Consider the following 13,868-nt stretch of genomic DNA (forward strand, 5'->3'; position numbering starts at 1 on the left):
TCTATGTGGAGAATATCAAGAATTATCTTTCTTGTTTGTAGCAGATTATCCACTTGTCTTGAAGCAGTAGCATTGTTCCATCTGACTTAAGAGGGGCATAATTATCCCTCTCAGGAAAAGAAAGACTCAATAGAATAATAAAACACATTATATTCATCCTAATCTTAATTACTGGAAACAACAAAAATGATAAAAGTAAATCAAATGTTGAGGCAATGAAATTTGTTGTCCGAACTTTAAACCACTGTGTGATTATACTTTTTTGACAGTATTTGTTGAAGTCATGCTAGTATTAACCAAGTATTTTGCTTTTGGCTAAAACTGAACTCACAGCAGAAAAAGAAAAAAAACAAACAAACAAACAAATGATGCTATTAAATAATCATCAGAAAAACAAATGATGTTTGAAGGAAGTCAGCCATGGAACATTATACTGCCGGCAGACAAAAATAAATTGGCAGGATATGTGATAAATAAATAGCATCTACAGATAATTAACCAGTCAGAGTACTGGACTACTTTTGGGTGGAAACAAGAAACTAGAACATGATAAATAAATGAAGTACTCAGGCAATCAGCCAATCTGAATGCTAGGCCACATGCAGACAAAAAACAAGTGAAGTATTTGAGTAAAAAGCCAATCAGGACTTGAACTGGCATCTGAAAACCTACACATATATATATATATATAGATATAGTTCAAAGATGGGAATCTGAATTCTCCATACAGAATACGCTTAGTAGTGCTCATGAGGTTTACACTTGAGTGGGTAGAGAAATAAATGTAAGGACAAGCAAGTTAGGCAGGTTGATATACAAAGAATATTAAATACAAAAAATGTTTATATGTTTAAATACAAAAGGTCCGACTTAGAATAAAAATGATATCAAGAATTAAAGGGGTTGAAGTAGAGTTTTGCACATCCAGCAGCTGTTTCTGGGAGCTCAGTGGTAAAAAATAATGGTTGTAAATTGATTCTATCGTCAGATGAAATGAGCCTTTGTCTTCAGGGAAGAAATCTTACATTTGTGGTGTTAACAGAAAGGAGATTAAAGATGGGAAAATTTTTTAGTCTTCTTATTAATCCCTAACCCATGAAATTTATTTTCTCGCTATTCTCTATTTGAATACCTCCCTTATTTCCCACTCTAATACACTTGGCTCTCCAAAAAATCATTCCATCCTTAATCTCCTTTCTGTCAACACCTCCCCTGAAGACGGAAGTTGTTCCATCTGTTGATGGAATCAATTTATAATCATTATTTTGGACCATTGAGCCCTAAGAGACAGCTGTTAGATTTGTAATACTCTTTTTCAACCCTTTTAATTCTTGATATCATTTCTATTCTGAGTAAGTTGAATCGTTTGCATGTAAACATATATACAATTTTGTACTTAATGTATTTAATATTCTTCATATATCAACCTGCCTAACTTGCTTGTCCTTATATTTGTTCCCATATATATGTGTATATATATATATGTGTGTGTGTAAATATATATGTATATAAATATATATATATGTAAATATATATATGTAAATATATATATTTAAATATATATATATATGTAAATATATATATTTAAATATATATATATATGTAAATATATATATATATGTAAATATATATATATATGTAAATATATATATATATATGTATGTAAATATATATATATATGTATGTAAATATATATATATGTGTGTGTGTAAATATATATATATGTGTGTGTGTGTGTGTAAATATATATGTATGTGTAAATATATATATATATATATATATATATATGTGTGTGTGTGTGTAAATATATATATATATCATCATCATCATCATCATCGTTTAACGTCCGTTTTCCACGCTAGCACGGGTTGGACGGTTTGATCGGGGTCTGGGAAGTTAGGGGCTGCACCAGGCTCCAGTCTGATCTGGCAGTGTTTCTACAGCTGGATGCCCTTCCTAACGCCAACCACTCCGCGAGTGTAGTGGGTGCTTTTTACATGCCACCGGCACAGGTGCCAGGGGAGTCTGGCATTGACCACGATTGGTTGGTGCTTTTAACGTGCCACCGGCACGGAAGCCAGTCAAGGTGGCGCTGGCATCGGCCACGTTTGGATGGTGCTTTTTATGTGCCACCGGCACAGAAGCCACTTGTGTTCAAAAGTTTTGAATTCAAATCTTTCACCTAATCTTAGTCATAATTTAATGTTCCTAACACTAGCTTAATGATAACTGAGTTATTTTACTAAATTCTTTGTTATATTTAAGGCAATTGAAAGAAACACAGAGCATCACAAAATAAATACAGTATATATATATTACTTTTTAACATCTATTTCCCATGTGGGTTGATATATATTTTGTTTTTTCCATGTTTTGTAGGTTGTGATTCGGCCCACTGCAAGCAGTAGCCGGCAACCAGAATGGTTTCAAATGCAAACCATCAAAAAAAATTGCCCCGATGATTTACGTATTAAAATAGCTGTTCGAATGGATAAGCCACAAAATATGAAACATTGCGGGTAATTACTTTACATTGAAAATTTTTAAATATGTATTATTTCTCATTAATCATTATATTCATTATTATTTTTAGGTACTTATTTCTTTTAGTAACAAATTATTTGCTTTTGTTTCATTAAAATTTTGATTTTATAACCGCCAATGTTGATTACATTTTAATGTAAATATTTATTATGAGCTAACAACTAACATCTGAAATAAAAATTTTCTGAAGCATTCTATGATGGCATACAATAATTTGAGATTGAAGAAACACTGAGCCCACTAATTAGAATTGAAGTACATGTCTCTCACTTACAAACGCACTTGTATATTATACATATTTTTTCTTATTTTATCAGCATTCAAATAAGCTGATAATGTTTAATGCACTTCCAATATATGGTGTTTCAAGCACTATATTTAAGCCCTGAAGCATGTTTTTTTTAAAATATTTTTTTTTATATTTGTATTATATTATGCAAATGTGTCTACATATGTTTCTACTCTTATAGTTACCATATTTGCTGGCATATAAGGTGCACTCTTGTGTAAGATGTACCCTTATTTTACAAGTTTATTTTGTGGGGAAAATATTTAATGTTTTATAATACACTTATTGAAAGATATTTTGAAGTGATCTTGTAGGGAGAGATATATGATTCTGTGCATGTTAACATGATGCTGTCACAGTATACTGGAATATAGTATGAAAGTATAAATTTATAAATAAACTACTGGATGTACTGTATCTTAGCTTGATCTTCCTGATCAGTGGTTAGAGTTGTTTATATTTTAGTTGAGAGAGTTGCTATTCAGATAGTAAAAGGTGTATTTTTGGCTATGGTGTTTTGTGTAACTGTAATCAGCCATCAGTGTGGTGCATAACTACTATGGTTTTGTTGACATCCACTTTCTGCAAATAGCTTACAGGCAGATGAAAGTTTAAAATTCTTTTCATCTTTCTAGGAAAATTTTCATTTAGACAATTAAAACTGTTTCTTAAACATTACATTGTCATTAAATGATATATGACACATATGAAGTGTAGGTTATGTATGCTGAGGAAGGAGGAATAATGAGATGATGTGACCATAAGTAATTATTATTTGGAACATTTTGTGGTAATTTTTACACATTTTGAAACAATTAATTAAAGGAAAGAAAACAAAAATCTCTTTATTGCAATTTAAAACAATTGCCAACTAGTATTTCCCACCTGTAAACAATTTCAACAGTTTTAGCATGAATATATAGATTAAAGATGTTTATTTTACTGTCATATAAGCTGTGAATCATTCACATATGACCATCTCATGCTGAACAATGCATCACGTTTACTTACATTTTATGCAAACAATTTCAGAATGACTGTTTTGAGTAACATTTGTTTTATTTTTTAGCTTTTTAGATTGTCATTGAGACTGTAATAAGAGTAACAGAATGGGGATAATACAGTTAATTTTCTGCGCTGTTTGTTACACTTTTTGTCCCAATGATGTTTTAATCTATTTTCTTCTAGCTTCTATAAATATTTTGACTTATAGTCCTAAAGTAGTCTTCAAAAATTGACTATATGGGATGCAAAATAAAACATCAAAGACTGAATGGGGATTATTGAATCATTAGCTAAAAGGTGTAACCATGTGAAGGTTATGTTCAAAGTATTTTTATTAATGTTCTCAATTGATATTTGCTGTGGTGCAGCAGTTACTCCACAACAATTTTTTTATTTATCCACTACATTTTGAGTGCTCTTTCCTCTAATCCTTTTGCATGTGCATTATTTCTAAATATATGCATATTATTTCTAATGCAGGACTTCAAAGCTTTTATCTATTCTGTCACAATCTTACAGAGATATGTATGTGAAATTTAGAGATTTTAAAACTAATCTTAACAATGACAATTATAATTTTTTAAACTCTGCACTGATATTTTAACTCTGCTCTCATATACTATATTTTATACTTAACATGACACCAAACATAGGTAAAGTCAAGATTTAAACCTAGAGCAGAAAATAAAATTAAATACTGTGATACATCTAGTGTAACTCACTATCATTTCTGAACCAATATATAGTCTTCTCTTCAAATTCCTCTGAAGTCAGCTTTGCTTTTCATCCTTTTGGGGTCGATAAATTAAGTACCAGTTGTGTACTGGGGTCTATCTAATCAACTGGCCCCCTGCCCCCAAATTTCAGGCCTTGTGCTACAGCCAAACTGGGTTGTTGCTGTTAAAACAGGAAAATTCTCATTTCTTAATTAGGGCCTCACATTTTGACACTAGATTGTATACATATCAACATTTCCAAGATGAATTATTACTTGAGGAATATATATCAACCAGATCAGTTCTGTCATTTGTATTTCTAATCTATTCTGCATGTCTCTCAATGTATCATCCTTTGTGTGTTTTTGCATAAATGACTATATTTACACATTCTTTGCTAAATTTTCACTGTAACACATGGTTTAGGTATATTCACTACACTAAATTTTTAATTAAGGCATCCTAATCTACTAACAGTGTTGCTTTTAATTTACCAATGATGAGATATATTTCATTTACCTTGTTTCAGAACTCTGGTGTGATTTTAAAAGAGCAGAAAATTTTAATATATATTGATTTAAGAGTGGTGGGCTGGTATAAACAGTAGAGACTAAAGACTTTGTATTACATAGTTTTAAGTTCAAATCTCACTGGACAAACTTTGCTTTTCGCCCTTTAGGTTTGATGAAATTAGATTTAACTCTTTTGACACCAATCTGCCTGAGATCGACTCTGGTTCAATGATACAAACTTACTATTTCTAAATTATAGCCTTCCACCAAAATATCAGGTTAATTTATGTTCAAAACACCAGATAAATAATGACAAAGTTATTTTACTAAATTCTTCATTATTTTTTAAATCATTTGAAACTGTGTATTTCAACAGAAATATGCTTTATATAAAATTCTAATTTGTGTAACATTTTAACATTTCTGTAGTAAATATTAAAGAATCTTATTAATTCAATTATGTAATGCAAATATTTCTTTTACAAGTAAATTTTGTTTTCTCTTTTAACTTTGGTCTTAAAGATATTGATTAGAAATATCCCAAAACTGGAAGATTACAATGTATAAATAATATAAAATATGTTTAAATTAGTATCATAGTGATGTTCAAAATTTGAACATATATATATATATATATATATATATATATATATATATATATATATATATATATATATATATGTATACTACTATTTGGAATTTGTATAAATTATAATTTCAGATCTAGATATGCTTAATATGAGTCTTGTAATTGGAATGCTAAAGTATGACCAGATATACATTTCATTCACAAAAACCATTGATACACCAATATATTTCATAATTGTATTAATAAGTTCTACAATGTTAAATATGAAAAAATACCAAAATATTAGTATTAATACCAGAAGGCAATCTTTGTATCCTACTTAACTTGGATGTATGTTAGAAAATAGAATACTGCATTATTTACCTTGAGAGGAACTCAAGGTAAATATTTATATCAAGATAAATAATGCAGTATTCTGTGTTCTAACACAACTTCCAAGTTAAGATGGATATAAAGATTACCTTTTGGCATTAATACTGCTTCTGTTGCTATCATTTAGTTTTTAATAAGTCTGCTGGCTATTTGCAACGTCAGTGCCTCAATAGACACTGAAAGTCTATATATTGTTGACAGGGAAATTTGGCTATTATGTTGCTACCAGACGTCTGCCACTGAGGAGCCCAGGCAGGGCAAAATCATGTGATCTGACAATTCTCGTGACCATAGCAGATGGTTCTCATTTGTTATCAATATAAATATGAGTGCTTTTATGTACCATGATAAGAGGTCTTCTCAAGGTAAATAATGCAGTATTCTGTGTTCTAACACAACATCTAAGTTACATTAGATATAAAGATTGCCTTTTAAAAAATTGTTATAAATATATTATGCCTTTCAGTTTATTTTTTATAATTGTAGATACCTGTTTGCTTTGGGGAAAAACGTTTGGAAAAAAAGCAAGAAAAGATATTTTGTTTTAGTTCAGGTATGTTATTTTTTGTTATTACTTTTAACCACTTTTCATTTGACCATATCCCTCCCTTATAAATTCATGATTTTGTACCATTGTAAGAAATCATCCTCATCACTATTTAGTTTAGAGAGAGGTATGTCAGTATCCATAGTCCTTCCAAGCCTTCACAGACTTGTGAAGTTAATGCAATAGATCTTTTACAGGTTGATGACCATAGGGAAACACAGATTGGGAGTGAGTTCCAGAAAGTCGCACTTCTAGGAAGGAAGGAAAAATTAGGCAAAGTGTTTTGTATGGAGTTATTGAGTGAAATGCAGTAGGGAAATCTTAATAAGAATTTTGCTAATAAAAACCTGATAATACCTGAAATTCATGGGATAAAAATGGCTAAATGTTGCAAAAAATGCTGCATGTGTGTCTCTTATTTATATATTTTTATCCCCTTTCAATAAGAAAACCACATCTACTCAGAGATTCGGTGCTAACTGAGATGAAATGATCCCTTTAAAGAAAAATTGCTTTTATTATTTTTGTGCAAGCTGTAAGAATTATGATTCTCAGACAGTATAAAATTATGCTGAGGAGGATAGCAGCAAAAGAATGAGTTATGGTAACCTGTTATATAAATGAATTGCTTTTTACTGATATCATATATTACCTGTTGCATTTAGCAACTCTGTTAATAAAGGCCTCTTATGTGATACTGCGCAAATAATTTTTCCCAGGGTTCATTTGATGTTTTTTTTTAGCCTTAAAACATCTCTGATCAACAGGCCTATGATCAAAGACATTTTAGCTGTAATCTTCCAACCATTTATTGCTATTCTTACAGTTTTAAATAATGTCAGCTGTGATTCAAGGAATTTTTGTCTGCTTTTTTCACGGCACCAGCACTAGTGAAGTTACTATGCAGCTGATAGGAGTAAAACCCCTTTAACTGAGTGTGGCTACAATTGAGAAGCAGCATTATGCTAGGAGATGAGGAGCTAAAGTATGACAGAGGAAGTCAAGACAAGTTTTTTTCATGTAGAGGAGCTGCATGGCTGCTCTCATTATAAAAGAAAAGGTAGAACTAACTGAGGTGAAGATGGAAATAGATGAAAATACTGGTAAGGAAGTTAGTAGAGACAGAGAATAGGAAGTGTATATGGATAGGGATTGCAAGAGTTATAAGAAGAGTGAGAGATGGTTAGAGTTAGAGAATGGATGAGCAGATGAATATAATGAAGAATAAGTGTTGAGGAATAAGTAGAGAAGATTAAGTGACAATTGTAGAAATTAGTTAGGGTTGATGGATGGGTGTAATGACTTGTGGATAAGGAGTTGGAGGTGACTTATGATGCATATGATTTGGGGAGGTAGGGGAGAATAGGGGATGATTGACAGTTTGTAAAAAAAGGTGAAATGAAGAGCAGTAGTATCACAATAATGATAGTGTAGATAGGGAAAGGAAGAGAGAGAGAGAGAGAGAGGGGGAGCTGACCTGTGGTTGAGTGGTTGCATGAAGCAGTGTTGGATAAAAATATAATCATGTACGACCATAGTTAATACATTTCATGTCATACAATCGAATGATTCAGATCATAAATCATAGTGGAATGTATTTTCGCACATTTTGTCTGTGAGGAGAATTTTTTCTGAGACCATTTCTGCAGCAAATGGTCTTTCAATGTTCAAATGTACACAAATTTGTTAAATATGGTTGCATATACTTATATTTTATTCAGTGCTGCTTAGTATACTTCTAATTATTTAATTCTCACTTGACCAAGCTTTACTGTTCTTATAATTAAGAATTATCATTCTTGTTGGACTGTAAAAAACAATTCAGTATTCTTAGCTAATATATGGTAATATTCATAAATGTTTAAGTAATGTTACAGATTGTTTCCAGTTTGTTTTGTTGTTTACTATTGAACAGGGATAGTTGTGATATATCCACTAAACAGAAATTTTGTCCTAAACCATACATCTCAGCCATGTTTTCAACTTTAAGCATTTCATTTCAATATTAAATTTTAGTTAATCTCATATATCTAGTCTAAAGATGATAGTAGGACCTCTACATTTTTGTTGACACTAAAAGTCAGATAAATAAAAATTGCTTTCAAAATAACTTGACCAAATTCCAAAATTAGGCTTTTTACACTCTCTTTAAAGTTATTTCAAGCTTCAGTTAGTTTTCTTTTTTTCTTTTTTTCTTTTGAACTTCCAAAAAGTTGGACATTCTGTTAATAATTGTTAATTTCATTTTAGGTATCTCAATACACATTTGCCATGTGTAGTTACAGAGAAAAAAAACCTGAACCAACAGAAATGATGCAACTTGATGGATTTACGGTAGATTATACTGAGCCCCATCCTGGTAAATATTACTAATATTTAGAATCAAAATTATCTTATTTATTTATTTACTTAATATTTTTTGTACCTACTTAAATTGTATGGACCTGACTGGTGTCAGCAGTCTGTTTGATTCTGTATTTGCACCTCTTTAGTCTTTCCACTACTTTATATTTTGGTTTTTCTCCACTCTAGTTTTCAGCATATAATAATTTACAGAATTTATTCAGTTTTCACTCACCTCTTTTTATTTGGCTATGCCACTGTATACTCTTTTGTGAACTGGGTTTATATTTGTTTTTGTCATTTGTCTTAATGTTGTACTTCAAGTAAGTCACTTGTAGCTAATTTTGATTCAAGACACTTCATCTTATATTTTCATATCATAGACGAGTCAAAATTTTCAAGATGTTCTCTGCTGACTCTAATTATTCATTATACTCTCTAATCGCTATTCTCAACTCTTAAACAATAAAGATATCTCTTGATTCAGGGAATACACCATCAACATCCACACATCATTTATACAACTAGTTTTGCTAATGAAGTGTTAGCCTAAAGTGCAAGTCCTTCTTCAGACTACTTTGAATCCACAGGGTTCAGAGTAGATACTTTTATACAATTGCTGCTTTCAATACTTACTTAATTTTGAGTAGCACTTAATCTCTTTCTACATACTAAATCAAGGTCACTATTTAGATTTTGCTATATTTCCTTTTTTTAAAACTCCAAACACATTTTCCAAGTTTCCAACTTCTTCTGCATTTCCTCTAGGGATTCATTGATGAGAACCAGGTCATTTGTATATAGAAGTTGCCATGGGAATTCTGATGAAAGGGCTTCAATATCTGGAAGAAAAGTTATGGGCTCAGAACCAAATTTTGGTGAATGTAGAATTCTTCTCAACAAGTTACTAACCCTGGCCTGGCTTTTTGAATTTTAACATATTGATTTTTAGTTCATTTGTCCAAAAATAACTGTACTATAAAAATTGTGCAGTTTTTCTATTGATAGTTTGGTATTTCTCTTGTTGGCTCAATAGCAACATAATGTTTTTAGTTTATTCATCAATTCTATGCTTTTAGCATGCTGTAAATGCTTTGAAATGATCCTTTGTGTGATTAATACAACTAAATCTATTATCATCCCTTGTGACTAACTAACGCTCAAAGAAATCTAAATTATTGTTTAAAAAGGTACTGAAAATTGAAGACAATAATTCTGAGAAAAATATTTTAATAATTTTACTATGTATAAGCCAAAGAAAAATCTAATGAAAATGATGGCTAAAATCCTTGTTTTCCTAAATTAAATTTCAATAAATACAAAATGATTTTTTCAAGACAGTGTAAAAAGGAAACTTAATGTCGTCAGTAATGTTGCTTGTAGACTGAAGTAGTCATCATAATTTTAGTTGTTATTGATGTCAGTGATGCTGCTGTTACAGTCATTATCATCAACATATTCATTATTATTGCTTTCTTTTTCTTTAATCTTTTTCTATTTATCTCTCCTTTTACTACTACTACTACTACTACTACTACTACTACTACTAATAATAATAATAATAATACTGCTACTACTACTAATACTGCTGCTGCTACTACTACTACTACTACTACTACTACTACTACTACCACCACCACCACTGCTACTGCTGCTGCATTATAATTTCTGCCTTAGCAATGGTTTATGTTCACTGATAACATTTGGCTATTTTTACAAAATAGCTTCCCTTTTTTGCTTCTTTTGTAAACTTAAATATCCTAAGTAATCCTACTTGTTGGAGGAGGGAAGGGGTATACTGCTTTTCTGATTTTAAATTACAACTAGAATTTCTTCCTATCTATCTATTTTGTAGCACTTCCATACTACCTTAATCTCTGCAAACAACACTTATCCTTTAATTTGTTAGCTCATTGGAACATTGCTATCCTTTAGAATTAAATACTTGATATTTTTAGGAAATAGCAGTTGTATCATTTCTCTATAATCATATAAATTTCATTTTAATTTTTTATATTTGCTGCCAAATATTGAGGTTTTTTTTTTTTTTTGCTCTTTACAAGAAATATATTTTTAAATTGTTCTCTATCTTTCATAATTTTAGTTATTATGTTGCCTTTCACTCTCACTTCACTGAGTTAAATTGTAAGTTTTATTTGTGATATTGATGCACTTAGTGAAATGGATAATGCAAATATATAAGAAATATTAATTGCTGTAGATTGAGGAAGAGAATAGATATCATTATGTAGAAATTCAGCAATACTAAGCAATATCATCAGCGCAATTAATAGCATATACCCAATAATTTGATGTATGATGTGTAGATCAAATGTACAACCTCAAAAGGTAAGCAGATAAATAAAAATGAAGGCTAGTAATAAATGTCATTGATGTTTATAATCTGTAACAATATTTCATGGGCAGTACAAGAAAATTTCAAAGATGAACTTAAAATTATTGATAATAATGAAGTTTATGATGTTAAAAGATTTTCAACAGAGCAGAACTTACATATATAAAACAATTGCTTTCCTTAATAATTTTATGGTACTCAGATGTTTCTTTTCTAATCTGCTGTATTACTCATTTGAATTGTTGAAAATAGCTACTCACTGAAGGTGAAAGCTGTTCAACTTGTTTGTCCACTTGTGTATTGATCCTTTCAGTACAAGTTAGCTATATTGAATTAAAAAGTGATAAATATTAGCTGAATGATTAAGTATTAGGTTTTGTCACTGGTTGACAGTTACTGTCTAAAGAAGATGATGTATGAAATTTATTTAATTGAAAAACAAATCAGACAGATTGATTAACTATATTCTCTGTCAACAGCAAGAGAATGTTAACTGTTACTAGACCATTTTATGTAATAAATTATGAAAAGAAAATATAATCATCAGTTATCAAACTTCAATGGATTTCTCTTTTTTTTTTCTCATTTTAACAAGATTATTATAACAAGCATCCATAAATGTTTGCATCTTTGAAAAAAAGCATTATTATACTAGATACAAACAACAAGGATCTAATTCTCATAAGAACGCATTCAACACAATTTCTCAGTTCATTATTGATTCACTAGCATGGGGAAGAGACAAAAATCAAAACTCATTCTACTTTATTGTAAGGATCTGACTTAGATTGTATAATGTATAAAGTATCTTAAAATAATATAACATATGAATTGTCTTTAAAAAATTTACTCCTGAGTGAATAATCTATAAGAAATACATAACATAAAAATTGAAAATTTATTACTCCCTTAATTTATGGAAGGACTGACACATATGAAAATGGATGATATCCAAAGATTAGAAATATAAACACCAGGAATTTATGGATAAAAGATGAATTATAAAAAAGTAAAGAATAGTGTGATGAAAATTAGTAAGCATGCATACCATAAAATTGATCTTTCCATCATAAAGAGCTGCAAGAAGAAAAAAAATTCAAAGATGTAATAAAGTGCTATAACCTGCTTAATAAATCCACCACACCTTTCAATCCAGTATAACTTGGTGCTTTTGTGGAATAATTTTAAGTACCATTGAAATTGAGACTCGGGCTTTCTGAGACTTTGTTGCATTGATTAAAAGCCATGAACCATAAATTTGGGGGATTCTAATCTTATTCTAAAGAAATATGAATGAAATGAGAGAAAATACTGCAATCCTGATTTGATTTATAGAAAAGAGATTATGTAGCACTCTGTACTATTTAAGTATTCTTTTCTACTCCAGGCACAAGGCTTGAAATTTTGGGGGATGGGGGTCAGTCGATTAGATCAACCCCAGTATGCAACTGGTACTTAATTTATCAACCTTGAAAAGATGAAAGGCAAAGTCAACCTCAGTGGAATTTGAACTCAGAACATAAAGACAGACGAAGTACCACTAAGCATTTTGCCCGGCATGCTAACATTTCTGCCTTATACTATTTAAGCATTGAAAGCAGCAATTTTATAGGAAATACAACATTGAGTAACTACAGAAAACTTTCTCATTATATTGTGCATTATGATTTGTCAGTCTGATGGAGTTCATCTTTCCTCAAGATACAACTACTGACTGAAATATCTGGAACAAGAAGCAACTGCAAAGTCATAGTCTCAGTTTGTTGAGATCTTCTCTGTCTTTTTGCAGCACTTTTTGCATTCCTTATATAAATTCCAAAATATTCTTAAAGTAACATAGGTAAATATAACAAAGAAAAAAAAATGAGTTTTATAGTTTCACAGTCTTTTACCCTATAGATATAATATATTCTAGACATGTAGATATCTATTTCAAACCAAAGAGAAAAATAATAAAATATTGATGTTCACAGTAATTTTCACAGAAATTTTAATGCATTTGGTTATATTATTCTCTTGCTTTCTAACAGAGTTCATGGAAGGGGGAAAATATTTCTTCAATATTGTGAAGGAAGGTGACACGGTAACATTTGCTACAGAAGATGAAACAGAGCGTACATTGTGGGTTCAAGCAATATATCGAGCTACAGGACAGACACACAAACCTGTACCTCCTGTAATGCAAACTAATAAAATTAGCAATACTCAGATATCAAGAATGCAAGGAGGTAAGTTATCATACATACATATATGCCTACATACATATACACATCCATGCATTATGCATGCATGTTCTACTATAGTTTATATTTTCTAAGTAGGGGTAAAAATTCAGATGTTTTTTAATGCTTTTTAATGTTGATTTTTGTTTTTATTAATAACATAATTGAAAATTACATTTCAAAAAAGTAACCATGTAATCAGTTTTTACTTTTTACTATTGCCTTGATTGTTCAACATTTGAAGTATGTGAATGATCATATACTTAAATTTTATTAATCATCTCCAGACATTTTATATTTGACTGTCTGGTATTATGAACTTGTGTGTTGCACTGAAGCATTTGAGTTGCTGTCTTTGATTGTATGTGCTCAA

At 30.4% G+C, this 13,868-nt stretch overlaps 1 protein-coding gene across 20 annotated transcripts in view; it reads left to right on the forward strand.

Annotated features, from left to right (window-relative positions):
• The window catches only part of LOC115209943 (calcium-dependent secretion activator 1), a 289,946-nt gene that overhangs the window by 47,377 nt on the left and 228,701 nt on the right, over nt 1-13,868 (forward strand). For all 20 annotated transcript variants that reach the window (XM_036500755.1, XM_036500758.1, XM_036500764.1 and 17 more), the window contains 4 exons: nt 2,380-2,519; nt 6,514-6,580; nt 8,825-8,933; nt 13,304-13,501. In XM_036500755.1, coding sequence (XP_036356648.1) covers nt 2,380-2,519; nt 6,514-6,580; nt 8,825-8,933; nt 13,304-13,501 — 514 coding nt within the window. The remainder of the gene's footprint in view (nt 1-2,379; nt 2,520-6,513; nt 6,581-8,824; nt 8,934-13,303; nt 13,502-13,868) is intronic.

This window comes from Octopus sinensis, linkage group LG1 (assembly GCF_006345805.1).
Source record: "Octopus sinensis linkage group LG1, ASM634580v1, whole genome shotgun sequence".
In the NCBI taxonomy this organism is placed as follows: domain Eukaryota; kingdom Metazoa; phylum Mollusca; class Cephalopoda; order Octopoda; family Octopodidae; genus Octopus; species Octopus sinensis.